Source organism: Takifugu flavidus, chromosome 19 (genome assembly GCF_003711565.1).
Source record: "Takifugu flavidus isolate HTHZ2018 chromosome 19, ASM371156v2, whole genome shotgun sequence".
NCBI lineage: Eukaryota > Metazoa > Chordata > Actinopteri > Tetraodontiformes > Tetraodontidae > Takifugu > Takifugu flavidus.
The window spans coordinates 9,682,360-9,695,082 of NC_079538.1; the positions used below are offsets into that span (position 1 = coordinate 9,682,360).

A 12,723-nucleotide genomic window follows, 5' to 3' on the forward strand; every position below is an offset into this window, starting at 1 on the left:
TTTCTTTGTAAGCGATTATATATATTTGTCTCAGACGTGGCTGATAAATAACAACCAATAGATTTCTGTGACGTCATTTACTATTGTTAAATATTAACCAATGAACGTCTTCAGGAGGCGGGTCAATATGGCTGTAGCTGACAGCACTCCGGTTAGCATGTGAGGGGACTTGAATCTTCAAACTCTAAAATTATCAGTTTAAGGGGTTAAGATACAAGAAGTCTTATGATATACACGGAACCTATTTTGATATACGTTGTGGGAACACTTACGTGCGATAAATTTACAATAATCGTGTAGCTAAAGGTGTTTGAAAATGTATTGCTAACGTTAGCTAAGAAAGGCTAATCACAGCTAGTCCAGCTAAGAGGTAAACATGCTTGCCTGACACGTTGGAACCTTAGATATATATTTTTAAATGATCGGTTTGCTATTAATATCCTGCGTCAGAATATTTGGGAATGAAGAAATGGAATTGGCGAGAAGGGCTGCGGCCACACCGACGACCAGGTGCAGGTCAATATCGAGGCTGGCGCAGAGGTCAAAGGTCGACTCAGGAAGATCAGCGGTTTGTCTAATATTCTTGATGATTTTCTGACGGATACAGGATACCAGCTCATCATTTGTGCTGTCTTTGCAGGTATGGACCGAGTGAATCAGGGCCATCATATAGAGCATCTCGTGGGAGACATGAAAACCAGTCTGTTGCTGCTTCTTCCTCTACCTCGTCTTCCTCTCGCTCCTCTGAAACCAGCACTGCTGCACCAGGTCAGGCTCGGCACCAGATGCTGCCACATGAATGTGACAGTAACTAATACTCACTACTGAAGTTTAATCTTTGATCAACAGTTGTGCTCCAGGTATTGCTGTAACAATTGCTCGTGCTTTATTTTACCCTCCCTACCCCAGAGCTGCCTGGCTTTTACTTTGATCCAGAGAAAAATCGCTATTTTCGCCTGTTGCCTGGGCACAATAACTGTAATCCGCTCACAAAAGAGAAATTACAGGAGAAAGAAAGGGAGAAAGAGAGGCAGAGAATGCTGGCAGAAGATGAAAATCCCAGAAAAGTGAGTTTCCTGTGAGATCACTGCAGTCATATGAAATATATACCACATTTATAATAGAATATCTGTTCTTTGTTATGGAAGGGCTCGACTGAAAGTTATCTTTTATCTAGAAAGCACCAAGAAGTGGACTGAACTCATCCTTGGTCCTACACAAAAGGCACCTCGGCCTGTCACAGTTACACTCCTATTGCAGGTAGAGGTCATGTCATAGTTCTGTTAATGTGAACCAGATGCAAATAGCTGTGATGAGGCATCTGAACCGTTCAGTACTTTATGTCTCCAGGCAGGTCCATGAGGTGAAGGTCAGTGGGATGAGACGACACAAACTGGAGATCCAGAGTACAGATAACAGCAACCCAAACACTGACAACTTTAGACTCATAGTGGTGAGAAGAAGCCCTTCACGCATGTGTGCTTCATGACAAGCTTTTTTGAGGTAAATTGTTCTCTGACCCTTTGTTCTTTGGCTCTTTTAGGCAGATTCTGCTTGCGAGCGAGTGTTCACAGTCAACGATGTGTCGCACGGAGGCTGCAAGTACGGCATCATGAGCTTCAGCAGCAGCAGCCAAGGATCTCTGTCTGTGGAGCTGTGCGACAACCTCTACTTTACCAACCGTAAGGTGGGAGTATTCCACGCTAAGCTGAAGCAGTTGTGCTACTTTATAACTCAATGATCAGAATCGTGCACAGGAGGAAATCTGACCTGGCTTTACCTGTTTCAGGTGAACTCCATCTGCTGGGCCTCTGTAAACTACCCAGACTCCCACGTCTTGTATCCTCTTGCAGGTGTCACTTAAACGTTTAAAACTCAAGTGCTGGTTTGATCCCACCTCTGTTCCTTTACTCTCCTGACTGTCAGACTTTGCCTGGTTGGAGCGGCAGATACTCCTGGCTGTGTCAGCTTGCTCCCTGCTTCCCTCTTCAGTAATTCCAATCCAGGTTATGATCAATAGCATCATGTCAACATGTGGTTGGTCGCCTCCCATTTACTAACTTAATCTGTCCTCAGACCAACCCGGGATGCTCTGTAGCTTTAAGATCTCCTCAGCTTGGTCTTGTGCTTGGTGCCTCAACCCACAGTTTGATAAAACCTTCAGCACAGGTCTGTCGATGCCTCCTCTTTATTACATATTTATAACGAGTCTGACAGCCACCACCACTGACCTTTGTAGTGGTGACATCGGTAAATAACTGTTTTGTTTGCAGGTCTCTCTCATAGGGTGATACTGAAAGACGCAGAAACGGGCCGGACACAGACGTACAGCTCTAGCAGCGACGTTTTGGCTCAGCAGTTTGCTCTGAGGGTGAGACATCTCTTCAAGTGAAGGTGTTGGGCCCAGTAGGACACGGAATAGGCACCTGTACCGGTTTGTCTGCAGGTACCTGTGCTGTTTAATGGATGCAGATCAGGAGAAATCTTCAGCATCGACCTACGGCAGCGTGGTCGCAGGGATCACAACTGGAAGGCCAGTCGCTTCCACCAGGAGTCGGCCATCACCTCCGTGCGCGTCCTGCAGGATGAGAACTACCTGCTTGCTGCCGACATGTTGGGCCAGGTCAGCCTTGGTTCAAGCTTACTAATGACTAAGGAGATTAGAAATTTGTGATGAAAGTAAACGTTCAGCAGATTAAGCCAGTCACATAAATACCTGCCATTACTTCTATTCATACTTTTGCAGATTAAGCTGTGGGACGTTCGCGTCACAAAGCCTGTGCAGGAATACAAAGGTCACCGCAACGAACATGCCTATCTTCCCGTCCATGTCTGTGAGCCCGAGGGACTTCTGATGGCAGGTATGAGAGACGCAGGTACCACTTGTGATCAGAAAAACAGCCTTCCAGTCTGAATCCCGTCCTCTGTTCTGCTCTCAGTTGGACAGGATTGCTACACCAGATTGTGGAGCCTAAAGGACGGCCATCTACTGAGGACCATCCCGTCGCCTTACCCTGCTGCGAATGACATGATCCCCAGTGTTGTCTTCTCCTCCAAGATAGGTGGCTGCAGGGGGCTCCCCGGGCTGCTCATGGCCGTCAAACACGACCTTTACTACTTCCCGTACAACACAGACTACCAGGACGTTGGAGAGAAGAACAGTGGCTTTTAAGAAATTGCTTCTGTTCCATTTTTGCCAAATGTATAAAAGGACTCATAAAATAAATAAGCAGTTGATTGACAGCAACGTGGTAAACTGAGATGTTTTATACTTGCTGAAGAAAACAAATGTGTTGGAGTCTTAGTGAGACACAAACTCGCACTGGGTTATTGCATTTTAATACATACTGTATGAGCTTACATGAGGATACAGGTTAACCAAATCCCCCTTCCAGTCATTAGGTAACATCCCAGGTTAATCTCACAGATCCTACATGTTCAAACTGGGCAGCCTGAGTAATGAAGCATCTCCTGTATGAGGGGCCAGCCTCAGAATCTTTTTTTCCCCCCAGAGGTGTGCTGCTAACTGAGCCAGCCACTCTGTAAACACCAGTCTGACCTCATAGCCTGGCTTTAATAGCAGGTTTTCCACAAAGCCATGAAATAAACCCTTTTTTCCTTCTTATATATGAAGGTTGCAAGTAAAAATGAACAGTCTATGTTAGCCTTATTGTCACATCTATTATATGCCCACAACTAAAAACAGATTTGGGATTATGTTAGATGGTATTATTAAGTAGTCACATAAGTTGGAATGTGATGCTACATTTGCTTTCTTCAGATGGTTGGACGCGAGACGGCAGCTGAAACTGGCTGTTGATTCAGAAGACGTAAAACACTGTGTGGTACTGGAAGATTGTCAGATGGTTGTTAGGGTTTCAAGTTTTAAGGGGAGTTTTACAGCTTACCTGATCTCAGTAAACAAGTGTGATAAAGAGTTGCTTTGATAAGGTTTCCTCACTCCCACCTTGATATTCAAGTCTTATTCTTGCGTGTTGTTCACAGTGTGAAAGAGGCATAATCAAGTGACGTAACGGTGTTGTGCTAGCCGGGAAAGTCCAACTGGTAAAAGAACCCTTTTTTCTCAACATGTCAGTTCCGGTCTTTGCGTGGAACCTCGGCCACTCCGCTCCTGTTGCTAGAGCTCCCCGGCTTTCTCGTTGCAGCTGTTGCACACCCTCACTGTGTGGTCCCAGCCTCGAGATGGCACGGCCCGCCGTCCCTGAGAGCAGTCGCCACACACACCCTGGCCACAGGCGCGGCAGTGATGGATGGAGAGGCGAGGGGAGAACTCTCTCTGGCACTCGTTACAGGAATGGATGTCCTGGTCGGGGACCCAGTAGGCCGGGCGGGCTGCGTCTTTTACCAGGCCTGGAAGCACAAAAGGATGCCACCACTGTTGATTTGTACCAGCAGATACTTGTTTAATGCAGTTGGATCTGAGGCTCACCCAGAGGTATGTCGATCGCACCAACTACAGCTCCTAACGTGTTCTGCACGGCCTCCCCGACCTTCCTGGCTATCAGGGTGCCTCCCTCCTCCTCTAAGGCAGCATCCAACAACTCTGCAACATGCAATTTAATAAAATCAAAACGTTAAATGTGTTGCTTCGAATGGAAGCGGTTCGTACCAGTTGGGATCCCCCTGTTGTGGAAGCAAGCGTCACAGACTCGTACGGGTGCCAGGCCCCAGCCCCTCTCCGGGACCGGCCGTGTTTTAGAGGAGCATGAATCACAGAAGCCCTCTCCACATGCACGACAGTGGTGCTTGGTGTCATTGGGTTGGAACTCTTCGCCACATTTATGGCATTTCTAAAGCACACAGATTATTCCTTTAAGATGTCGCATCGTTTCATAGTGATTCAACACAATATGTTACATACCAGGATGAGGGAGTTGGGCTTCCAGTAGGCAGGAGCTATCTGATCAGTGAGCCACGAGGTCACGGCTTTGGCAGGTTTGACGCTGAGTTCAGACACTGATTGAGAAATGTATTTGACTCCATCCAGCAGCCTTTGAGCAGCATTGTTGTTGTCTTTCAAGAAGCCGTCAGACTGAAAAAGAACCCAACAGACAGTAAAATACAAATATATACCTGATAAAACTGTTGCTTTTACAGCAAGGGTCTGACCTGACTGTCTGCACATTTACAAAAAATGTAAATATAGCCAAAATAGGCTCGCATGGAAACAGCATTTAGCAGTTAAGCTACATGAAAAAGTGACTATGCAATGATGTTCTTACCCCAGGCCATACATGCTGGATCTCTGTTCTAACCACAGTTTCCACTGGGTCCTGATTCCCATACCAGTATTGCCTACTTCTGTAGATCACTGCACAGTTCGGACACTCGATAACATACCTGCACAGAGATGAATCTGTCTCACATGTTGGATTTGAACACGTTATTTCTTCTGAAAGGTAAGGCATCGTTTTCTCACCCGGACCAGGCATAGATGGCCAGGCCAAACCAGGGTGAGTCAGAGGACGCTGTCGTTTTGGGAACCACAATCACCTCCTTCCCTTTTTCATAGCAGGCCTGCGGATTAGCACAGATTTTCAGAACCCCCAACAAGCAGGTCTGGCCTCGGCTTACCTTCTGCTTACCTTGCATGTGTATATACGGTTGTCGTACTGTGCAGTGTAGCGGCAGCGGTGTTTGGCCTCGTGGTCAAGCCCCTCCTTTAGGTGATTCATGCTTTTTTTACAGCCCGAGCTGAAAGCGGACCCCCCAAAAATCTTTTTAACCCCTACACTTAATCAGGATGCGATTTGATGCAAGCAAGGACAGCGATACGTACCCACAGCTGAGGCAGATGCTGGAGCAGGTAAAGTACTCATCTGGGAAGAATGAATTACTGCTGATGTGCTCATCTGGAATGTCACCACTGAAGCTCTCACTCAAGGCCTGGCGCAGGAGACAGACAAAGTTAGTAGCACCACACTGTAGCCAGGTTAAACATCTGCCTCCAACCCGCCACCATTACCTGGAGAGCCTTGTAGATGACGCAGGCGGCGCGTGGCGAGCGGGTGGTGTTGTTATCCAGCTGCTGCTCCAGGCTGCGCAGCAGGCCGCTGAAGTCCGTAGGGGGGTTGTAGGTCCGAGTTCCGCGATACTGGATGGAGCTGAAAGCTTCTGGAAACAGTCCCAGCTTCCTGAAGCGCTCCTGAAGAAGGCGGTCTGTTGACTCAGCAGGTTTATCTGGAGAGAGAGAGAAGAAACGATCACATAAGTGAGATTCGGTCGGTGTCGACCCCGGAGTGTTTCCTGTACCTGATCCTAGGAGCTTTGTGTGGACGGTCTCGTGGAAGATGATTACTGCGGGACCGAGAGTGGACAACGGGACATCCAGACCGCAGCGAGCGGTAGTCGCCTTCAGCTCCTTGGCGAAATGTTTCAAGTACGCATCCGATGCATCACCAAGGAACTTGAAGAGGTCGTCATGGAGACGGTCCGCGTGGGTTCGATAGATCACCACATCAGAGACGGCCAAGACTTTAAGGAGCAGCCGCGTTCGTTGACCCTGATTGGCTCCTGATAAGGTGAGGGTAAAACACACTTGGGTCAAACAGCCCCACCGTGTCCGCCACGTTTATTAGATATTGTTCTTTGTGCATCATACCAGCCCCGAGCAGGCCTTCTGTGTCAATGACTACCACATGATGAACAGGGTCCATAGCCGCCCATACCCCTACGGTGCAGGACTCCTGGGTGGGTGAGGTTGTGAACACCTCTCGTCCAAGGAAAAAGGTGTGGTTCAGAGTGTGAGACTTGCCCTCTCCGGTGTTTCCAAAGATGGAGACTACCTTGAGGAGCTCAGTGGGATTGCAACCCAGTCTACTCACAAACTCCTCCTCATCCTTCACCTGAGGATTAAGACAACAATCAGCCTTGTAGGCATGACGATATGTCATCAAAAAGGCTGGAATGCCGCGGTGTACCTGCATCTCCTCCCTCTCATCCACCAAACGGAAGCTGCAAACCTTCTCCAGTTCTGCTTTGAGGATTTCAATTTGTGACAGCTCAGCGCTCCCGCTGTTATCCTGCGGAGCTTTAGCGGTGGGGTAGGGAGACAGGGGGTGCTTCTTCTTGTTGACCCCGCTGTGGGTGCGCTTCTGGCAGTCCAAACACAAGTTGATCTTACAGCCCTGGCAGCGGACCAGCGCTCTGATCCGTCCGCCACTGGCAGAGCAGCTGCTGTCACCTTTGCAGGAGTCACAGAAAGGAACATGGCCCGGTGCGATCCGAACCCGGTCGTGATTCCTCATTCGCTCCTGGCGATGGAGCTCCAGTTCGCACCTGGTACACTGCAGGCTGCCACATTCATCACATTCATATGTGGCTTCATCTGAGCCGCCGCAGGCATAACTCTCCTGACAGCCCAAGACTGTGTTCAACCCTTTATCAACATCTGAACCTTGACGGCTCATCTCAAAACTGAGGTCCGAATGAGACAAGTAAAACAAGCTATGGCTCTGTTAGAGTACGCGTAACCGGATATGATGTACTAATCTTTTGTTTTGAAACCCCCCAAATCGCCAACTCATAACTCAAGTGTTAAACTTTTAATAGATATTGCAGAGTGTTCAGCTAAGGTCCAATGGTGTTTAGTTAAGGACTTGCGTAGCACAGTACGTTGAGATAGTAAAATAAAACACTTTCCCTGAGTAAAATTTACTTTTACTGTTAACCGCCTGCTAGCTAAATTTAGCCATCTTGTCCGGTTCAAACTATTCCATCATTATATGTCAAAATAGGCCTCAACATTCGGCGTTAAACCGAAATTTAGTTGATGTTAATGACACACACGTAGACTGACTCCAGACAATAACAAACAACCTTGGGATCAGTCGACTGACCTAGCTGGATCTACTCTCGTCCCATCAACAACGACACGTCAACTAAATGCTGCCTCTTCATCGCGGTCCATCGCGAATACAGACCGATACAGGAAACGAAAGAGAGGAGAAAAACTTAGCTGGTGGGGCTTTTTAAAGGGTCAGACCGCTGTAGATGTTACTTTTACACCAGCTGATCGGCTTGTTTTCATACAAAGTTCATAAGTCATAAAAGCAATGCATTTTGGGAAATGGAGGACTTGTCAGTCCGCAGGCGAGCTGTAACTGTGTTAATATTCTGCTTCCATATGGCCTCTTTAAGTTTATATTATTATATACTAACGTATGCCCTACTATGTGTTTGTAATGCAGTGACAATGTTGATATTTAATTATCTAAAGTTGTATTTGTACGCAGAACAAGGTACTAGACGCTACCCAGAATGCGTTGCGCCATCCAGCTGCTAAGGTGTTTGCTTGTATTTTAACCAGCGTACACCGACATTGAAGCGGACGGAGACAACATTCATGAACAAAACAACTAACTCCAGGACCTTGGACCTTTACGCTTAAAAGAACGTTATTATAAAAAAAAACGTAAATCGACAGTTTCCACCATCCTTACTTTAAGTTCGTCAGATATCGAAACGTATATTCAGGTACATTTAACAAGTGTACCCTCAGTGCAGTTTAATCGATGCGCCCACACGTCCTGCTTGTGTCGGATTTATCTGTTTTCCCGTCGACACTCTGGTGATTTCATTATTTGCTGTTTAAAATTACGGTAAATTAAATCACGCAGTCGCAGTTGGGTTTTTCCTCGTAGCTGAAAGCCCAGTAAAGCAGCTGACATAGCCTGGGGACTGTTAGCCCAATGCTAACCCGCTTTCAATGGTGATTAGCTAAACATCGATTCTGCTCGTTTTTGTTGACGATCACGATGGAGGATGAATCGTTCACCGACATCTCTGGCAAACCCGTATCTCTGGACTGTCGGAACCACTCCAACTTTTGTAGGGAGTTTACTGTAAGCTCAGCCAAGATCTCTATCGGAAAAGTGCTGGCGTACACCTGCTGTGTTTGGCTCGTGGCATACGCTGTGTTTTGGGTCACGGAGGTCAGTCAAATACTTCTTAATATCCGCAGAAATCTGAAATGCATTGAGTCCTCTCATCCAGATCTATCGTTACTTTGATATAATGAATGCATGTAAATCGAATTTCCCCTCTTTTTTTAACGTGATGCAACTACTAATGAACAGTTCCCTGTCCCCTCCTGCAGAACACGGCTGTCCTGTCCAGCGCCATCCTCATCACCCTGGTTGGCATGACGCTGCACATCCACTTTGTGAAAGTAGACCACGAGTCTCTGCTGGTCATCGGCTCCTTGGGCATCCAGGTGTCCTCCAGCTACGCCTCTGGCCGAGAGACCACCACGTTCATTGAGATGAACAAGATCAAGGATATCGTCATCAACGAAGCCATTTACATGGTGAGACAAGCCACAAAGGTAATTCCTCTGTGAAATCATTTTTAGATCTTCTGAACTGCCGTCGTTCACCTTGCAGCAACAGATCATCTACTACCTGTGTGTGCTGTTGAAGGACCCCTCTGACCCTGACGGAGCGTCGAGCGTCGTACCGTTGTTTCAGGTGAGGCTAATCGCAGCTCAAAGCCGCTGTCTTGAAGGCACCTTTCGGTGTTGATTATCGTCTCGTGTGGAAAATTGACCCTGTTTTTGATGGAAAACATGTGCGTGTCTGTGTCTCTCAGAGCTCAAAGCCGAGGCTGGACTGTCTGGTGAAGGTTTACAAAAGCTGCCAGGAGATTCTTTCCAAGTGCTGATGACAATCAAGTGGTGCATAAATGCTGTGTCTTGAGCTGTTTACCCTTGTTAACATAATATGCAGTTTATTTTCCCGTTTTACTCATTTTGTCACATGATTCACAAATATATGAATGATGTAAATGTACAGAATAATTCAAATCTATTAACAGAAACCTTTTAGCATTAGTTTTAGGTATTTATGCATTTAGATTGTATTATTATTGTAGTTTCTGTATTTTGTATCTAGTTTTGATATATTTTATGATATGAAAACCAATTAATGACAAACAAACCAAGGTTATTGTTATTGCTCACTGGTTGTTTGAGGTTTGCTGATATACCAACTTTCACCAGGAGGTGGCAGCACAATCACACTGCATAATTATCCAAGCCTGCATTACTCAAACAACATAAATGTCAATAAATACAACAAACTTGGGAACATCGTGTCCACTCTCAGTGCTATTTTCATAAGCAAACAGAGAAGAATCTAAAAAAAATGTATCAGTGCGCTGTCAGATGCGTGGCGTGTGCAGTAAAGATTCAAAAATAAACGTTCACACCTTGTTCCTTAAACGCATTCTCACTTCCTCTTAAGTACTAAAGGTGTTTTCACGGTGTGGCGACTGTTGATGGGCTGGGCCTAAACTTTTGGATGTTAACTCGTTCATTTTAAAGGTGACAATTATAAAAGTGTGGCCAGAATGATCTTTCCTGAATAAAATGAACATACATAAAAACACTTTTTTAAATGTTTTAGTTAACCCGTGCTAAGATGATAATTTCGTTCCTTCATCCTTTTTTAAAAATTTGTGTTAAAATCCTATTTAACGATTGGATACTACATGTATTTTTTAGTTTTATGACATGGTAAATAATACAGAATACGCAAGCAGTTTCACAATAAACCGCTAGGAGTCAGTATTATGCGGAGGAAGTTTTGTAGGTTGTTCACAATTAGTCCTGCACATCTGGACACTGCAATAATCACGCATTCTTCTGGGCAATGATGCTAAAAGTATCAAGTTGCACGAATCTATTTTCACTCAAAACATTGACTGTCTTCAAACTCTCTGTAGGCATTTGTTTTACTAGAGGACGCATCTTCAAAGTCTTAGTTCTGCTGTAGAACTTTCATGCATCAATCATCATCATCTAACTGTTCAGATTTTCAATGCTTGTAGTGTTTAGTGGTGTGGAGATGGCCTTCATCAGATTAAAACAAACCTTCTATTTAAGGTGTGTTTGTCTCTGGATGAACTCTGGTGGGAAATCTGCCTTCACAAGATTTTATCTGCAGAAGCTTTTTTTAAAGGCACAAACCCCTTTTAAAAAGGTGATAAAGTGTTTAATGATATGCTTATGGTTTAAAAGGCCTAACAGCTCTGAATCTGAGGCGCCCGGCTCCAGGCCATCTGTCCAGCACTCTCCGAGTCCTGCTCAGACCTGCATGGGCGCTCCATCCTCCACAGGCCATTAAAATAAACAGGAGGGTGTGATTTTCAACAGGGCAAACCTGCGGGAGGCCTCCAGGACAATGTTCACCTCCCAGAGGTGCAAAGTCAGTGACCAGGCGGAGGAGACACCCTGGGAGTGACCGAGTGTGACACCTCAGGGCTCGAGAACTGGCCTCATGAAGCAGCCGCCCTGTCCCTCACAGGTAACGTGGAGGCAACAAACAGAGAGGCTTTCTTTTCAGCAGAGGTGGGGACTGTTAATTACCCTCCTTTATAACAGGGCTTTAATGACACGTTCACCTTTGTGGCTCCTCCTCTAGTCATTTCGAGAACATTAAAAGTGGTTTGTGTAAATTCTGACCTCCTTCTCTGATCTGTGGTAAATGTTTTATACAGATAATCCGAAGGATGAGATCTTGAGGTCAGTTTACAGGGACTGAGTGGTGGGAAGATCGACCTGGAGCCCGCTGAGATGGGGAGTTCCCCTTTTACCACCCGCCGTGCACACACAGAGGCGTGCACCTTCGGGTCGCCCACACGTGGAAAACATATTAAAGATGTGTTTAAAGGGCGTCAGACAGGGTCAACTTAGAAACGGTCTCCTTCTTATAGGAGGATTTTAGATTTCGGCGCCTCCTGCCGTGCCTTCTGACCTCTTGTTGCCTCCTCTGGTTGAATGCAAACGGTTTGCAGAAGTTGACAAAACCAGTTTGTGAGACAATGGCGGGATTGTGTCTCGCTCCTGCGCAAGCCGAGGGAAAATACTCTGTTTTTGTTTGAAATGCGCCTGTTTACCCGCTCAGAACAGTGGTCGGAGGCAGGTGTAATCTGACGTCTGTTTGGATTTGAATGTTTGGCCTCGGAGGGGGGTCGCGGTACTCGGGTCAGCCGTGCGCTCTTGCAGAGCCTGTTGTTTTCTCCTCCACCACAACAGGATGATGTGAAGATAGACGCAACTTTTCCATCCTCTCAGAGAGGAAAACAAGTCTCAAGATGTGTTCTTCAACAAGAGAGAGGTCACCTGAACGGGAATGTTGGACGTTGTGGCTGTTTTTACTCAGGGAGGACGGATTATGCTCGTGTTTGTTGAACTTTTCCGTGTTGAATCTACGTCAGCGGCTCTGGAGGAAGCTGCGATTGAAAAGGTCAAGCCTGGTTGGCTTTGTAGAACCGGTCTTGGCACATGAAGAACACCTACCAGCCACTCAGGAACCATTTCCCTCACATGAACCTGTGACCAAATGCACGTTTCCAGTCATGGAAAGTGCTCCTGATAGCCATCATAGCTTCTTTAATCCTAGAATCGGGGCTCTGAAGAGAGTAAGTAGGCCGTGACACTGAGCTGCTGTGGAAGCGAGCGTCTGCTGTGATTAATAATTCAGTCTCCATGGGCCACTCTTGCTTACTCAGAAACCAGTTTCATGCTGGAAAGTCCCCCCTGACCCCCGCCTCGCACAGGTGACAACCTAAAATCCCAGCTCAGGCTGTCACGGCGTGTTCACCGAAGCTTGTCTCACCTCCGCCAGACCGCCGCCGCTGCGATCTGCTGCTTACCTGGGCAACGTGACACCTGTCCATTTTCTTTTTCAGTTGAAATGCAAA

At 46.5% G+C, this 12,723-nt stretch overlaps 3 protein-coding genes across 4 annotated transcripts; 2 read left to right on the forward strand and 1 right to left on the reverse strand.

Moving 5' to 3' along the window:
* The first annotated feature begins 105 nt into the window (after positions 1 to 105).
* wdr21 (WD repeat domain 21) lies at positions 106 to 3,247 on the forward strand. 2 transcript variants are annotated; one of them, XM_057016397.1, is made up of 14 exons: positions 106 to 370; positions 451 to 568; positions 641 to 768; positions 910 to 1,067; positions 1,178 to 1,260; positions 1,351 to 1,453; positions 1,544 to 1,687; positions 1,790 to 1,839; positions 1,927 to 2,006; positions 2,077 to 2,169; positions 2,274 to 2,371; positions 2,447 to 2,623; positions 2,747 to 2,861; positions 2,940 to 3,247. In XM_057016397.1, exons 2-14 carry the CDS (start codon positions 462 to 464, stop codon positions 3,170 to 3,172), a joined length of 1,569 nt encoding a protein of 522 aa, XP_056872377.1. In that variant the 5' UTR covers positions 106 to 370; positions 451 to 461; the 3' UTR covers positions 3,173 to 3,247. The 2 variants fall into 2 exon arrangements, with proteins under 2 accessions (XP_056872377.1, XP_056872379.1); XM_057016399.1 differs by having other exon boundaries at positions 110 to 568; positions 1,927 to 1,991.
* A 76-nt stretch (positions 3,248 to 3,323) lies between these two features.
* zfyve1 (zinc finger, FYVE domain containing 1) lies at positions 3,324 to 8,077 on the reverse strand. The gene is made up of 12 exons (XM_057016396.1): positions 6,942 to 8,077; positions 6,623 to 6,866; positions 6,274 to 6,534; positions 5,987 to 6,201; positions 5,801 to 5,907; positions 5,607 to 5,715; positions 5,441 to 5,538; positions 5,244 to 5,361; positions 4,883 to 5,053; positions 4,631 to 4,811; positions 4,451 to 4,564; positions 3,324 to 4,371 (listed from the first exon to the last, which is right to left on the reverse strand). The coding sequence occupies exons 1-12, from the start codon at positions 7,428 to 7,430 to the stop codon at positions 4,139 to 4,141; spliced, it is 2,340 nt and encodes a 779-aa protein (XP_056872376.1). The 5' UTR covers positions 7,431 to 8,077; the 3' UTR covers positions 3,324 to 4,138.
* A 222-nt stretch (positions 8,078 to 8,299) lies between these two features.
* Positions 8,300 to 10,106, forward strand: pigh (phosphatidylinositol glycan anchor biosynthesis, class H). Its single transcript, XM_057016403.1, has 4 exons — positions 8,300 to 8,954; positions 9,119 to 9,328; positions 9,405 to 9,488; positions 9,610 to 10,106. The coding sequence occupies exons 1-4, from the start codon at positions 8,778 to 8,780 to the stop codon at positions 9,679 to 9,681; spliced, it is 543 nt and encodes a 180-aa protein (XP_056872383.1). The 5' UTR covers positions 8,300 to 8,777; the 3' UTR covers positions 9,682 to 10,106.
* The last annotated feature ends 2,617 nt before the right edge of the window (positions 10,107 to 12,723 follow it).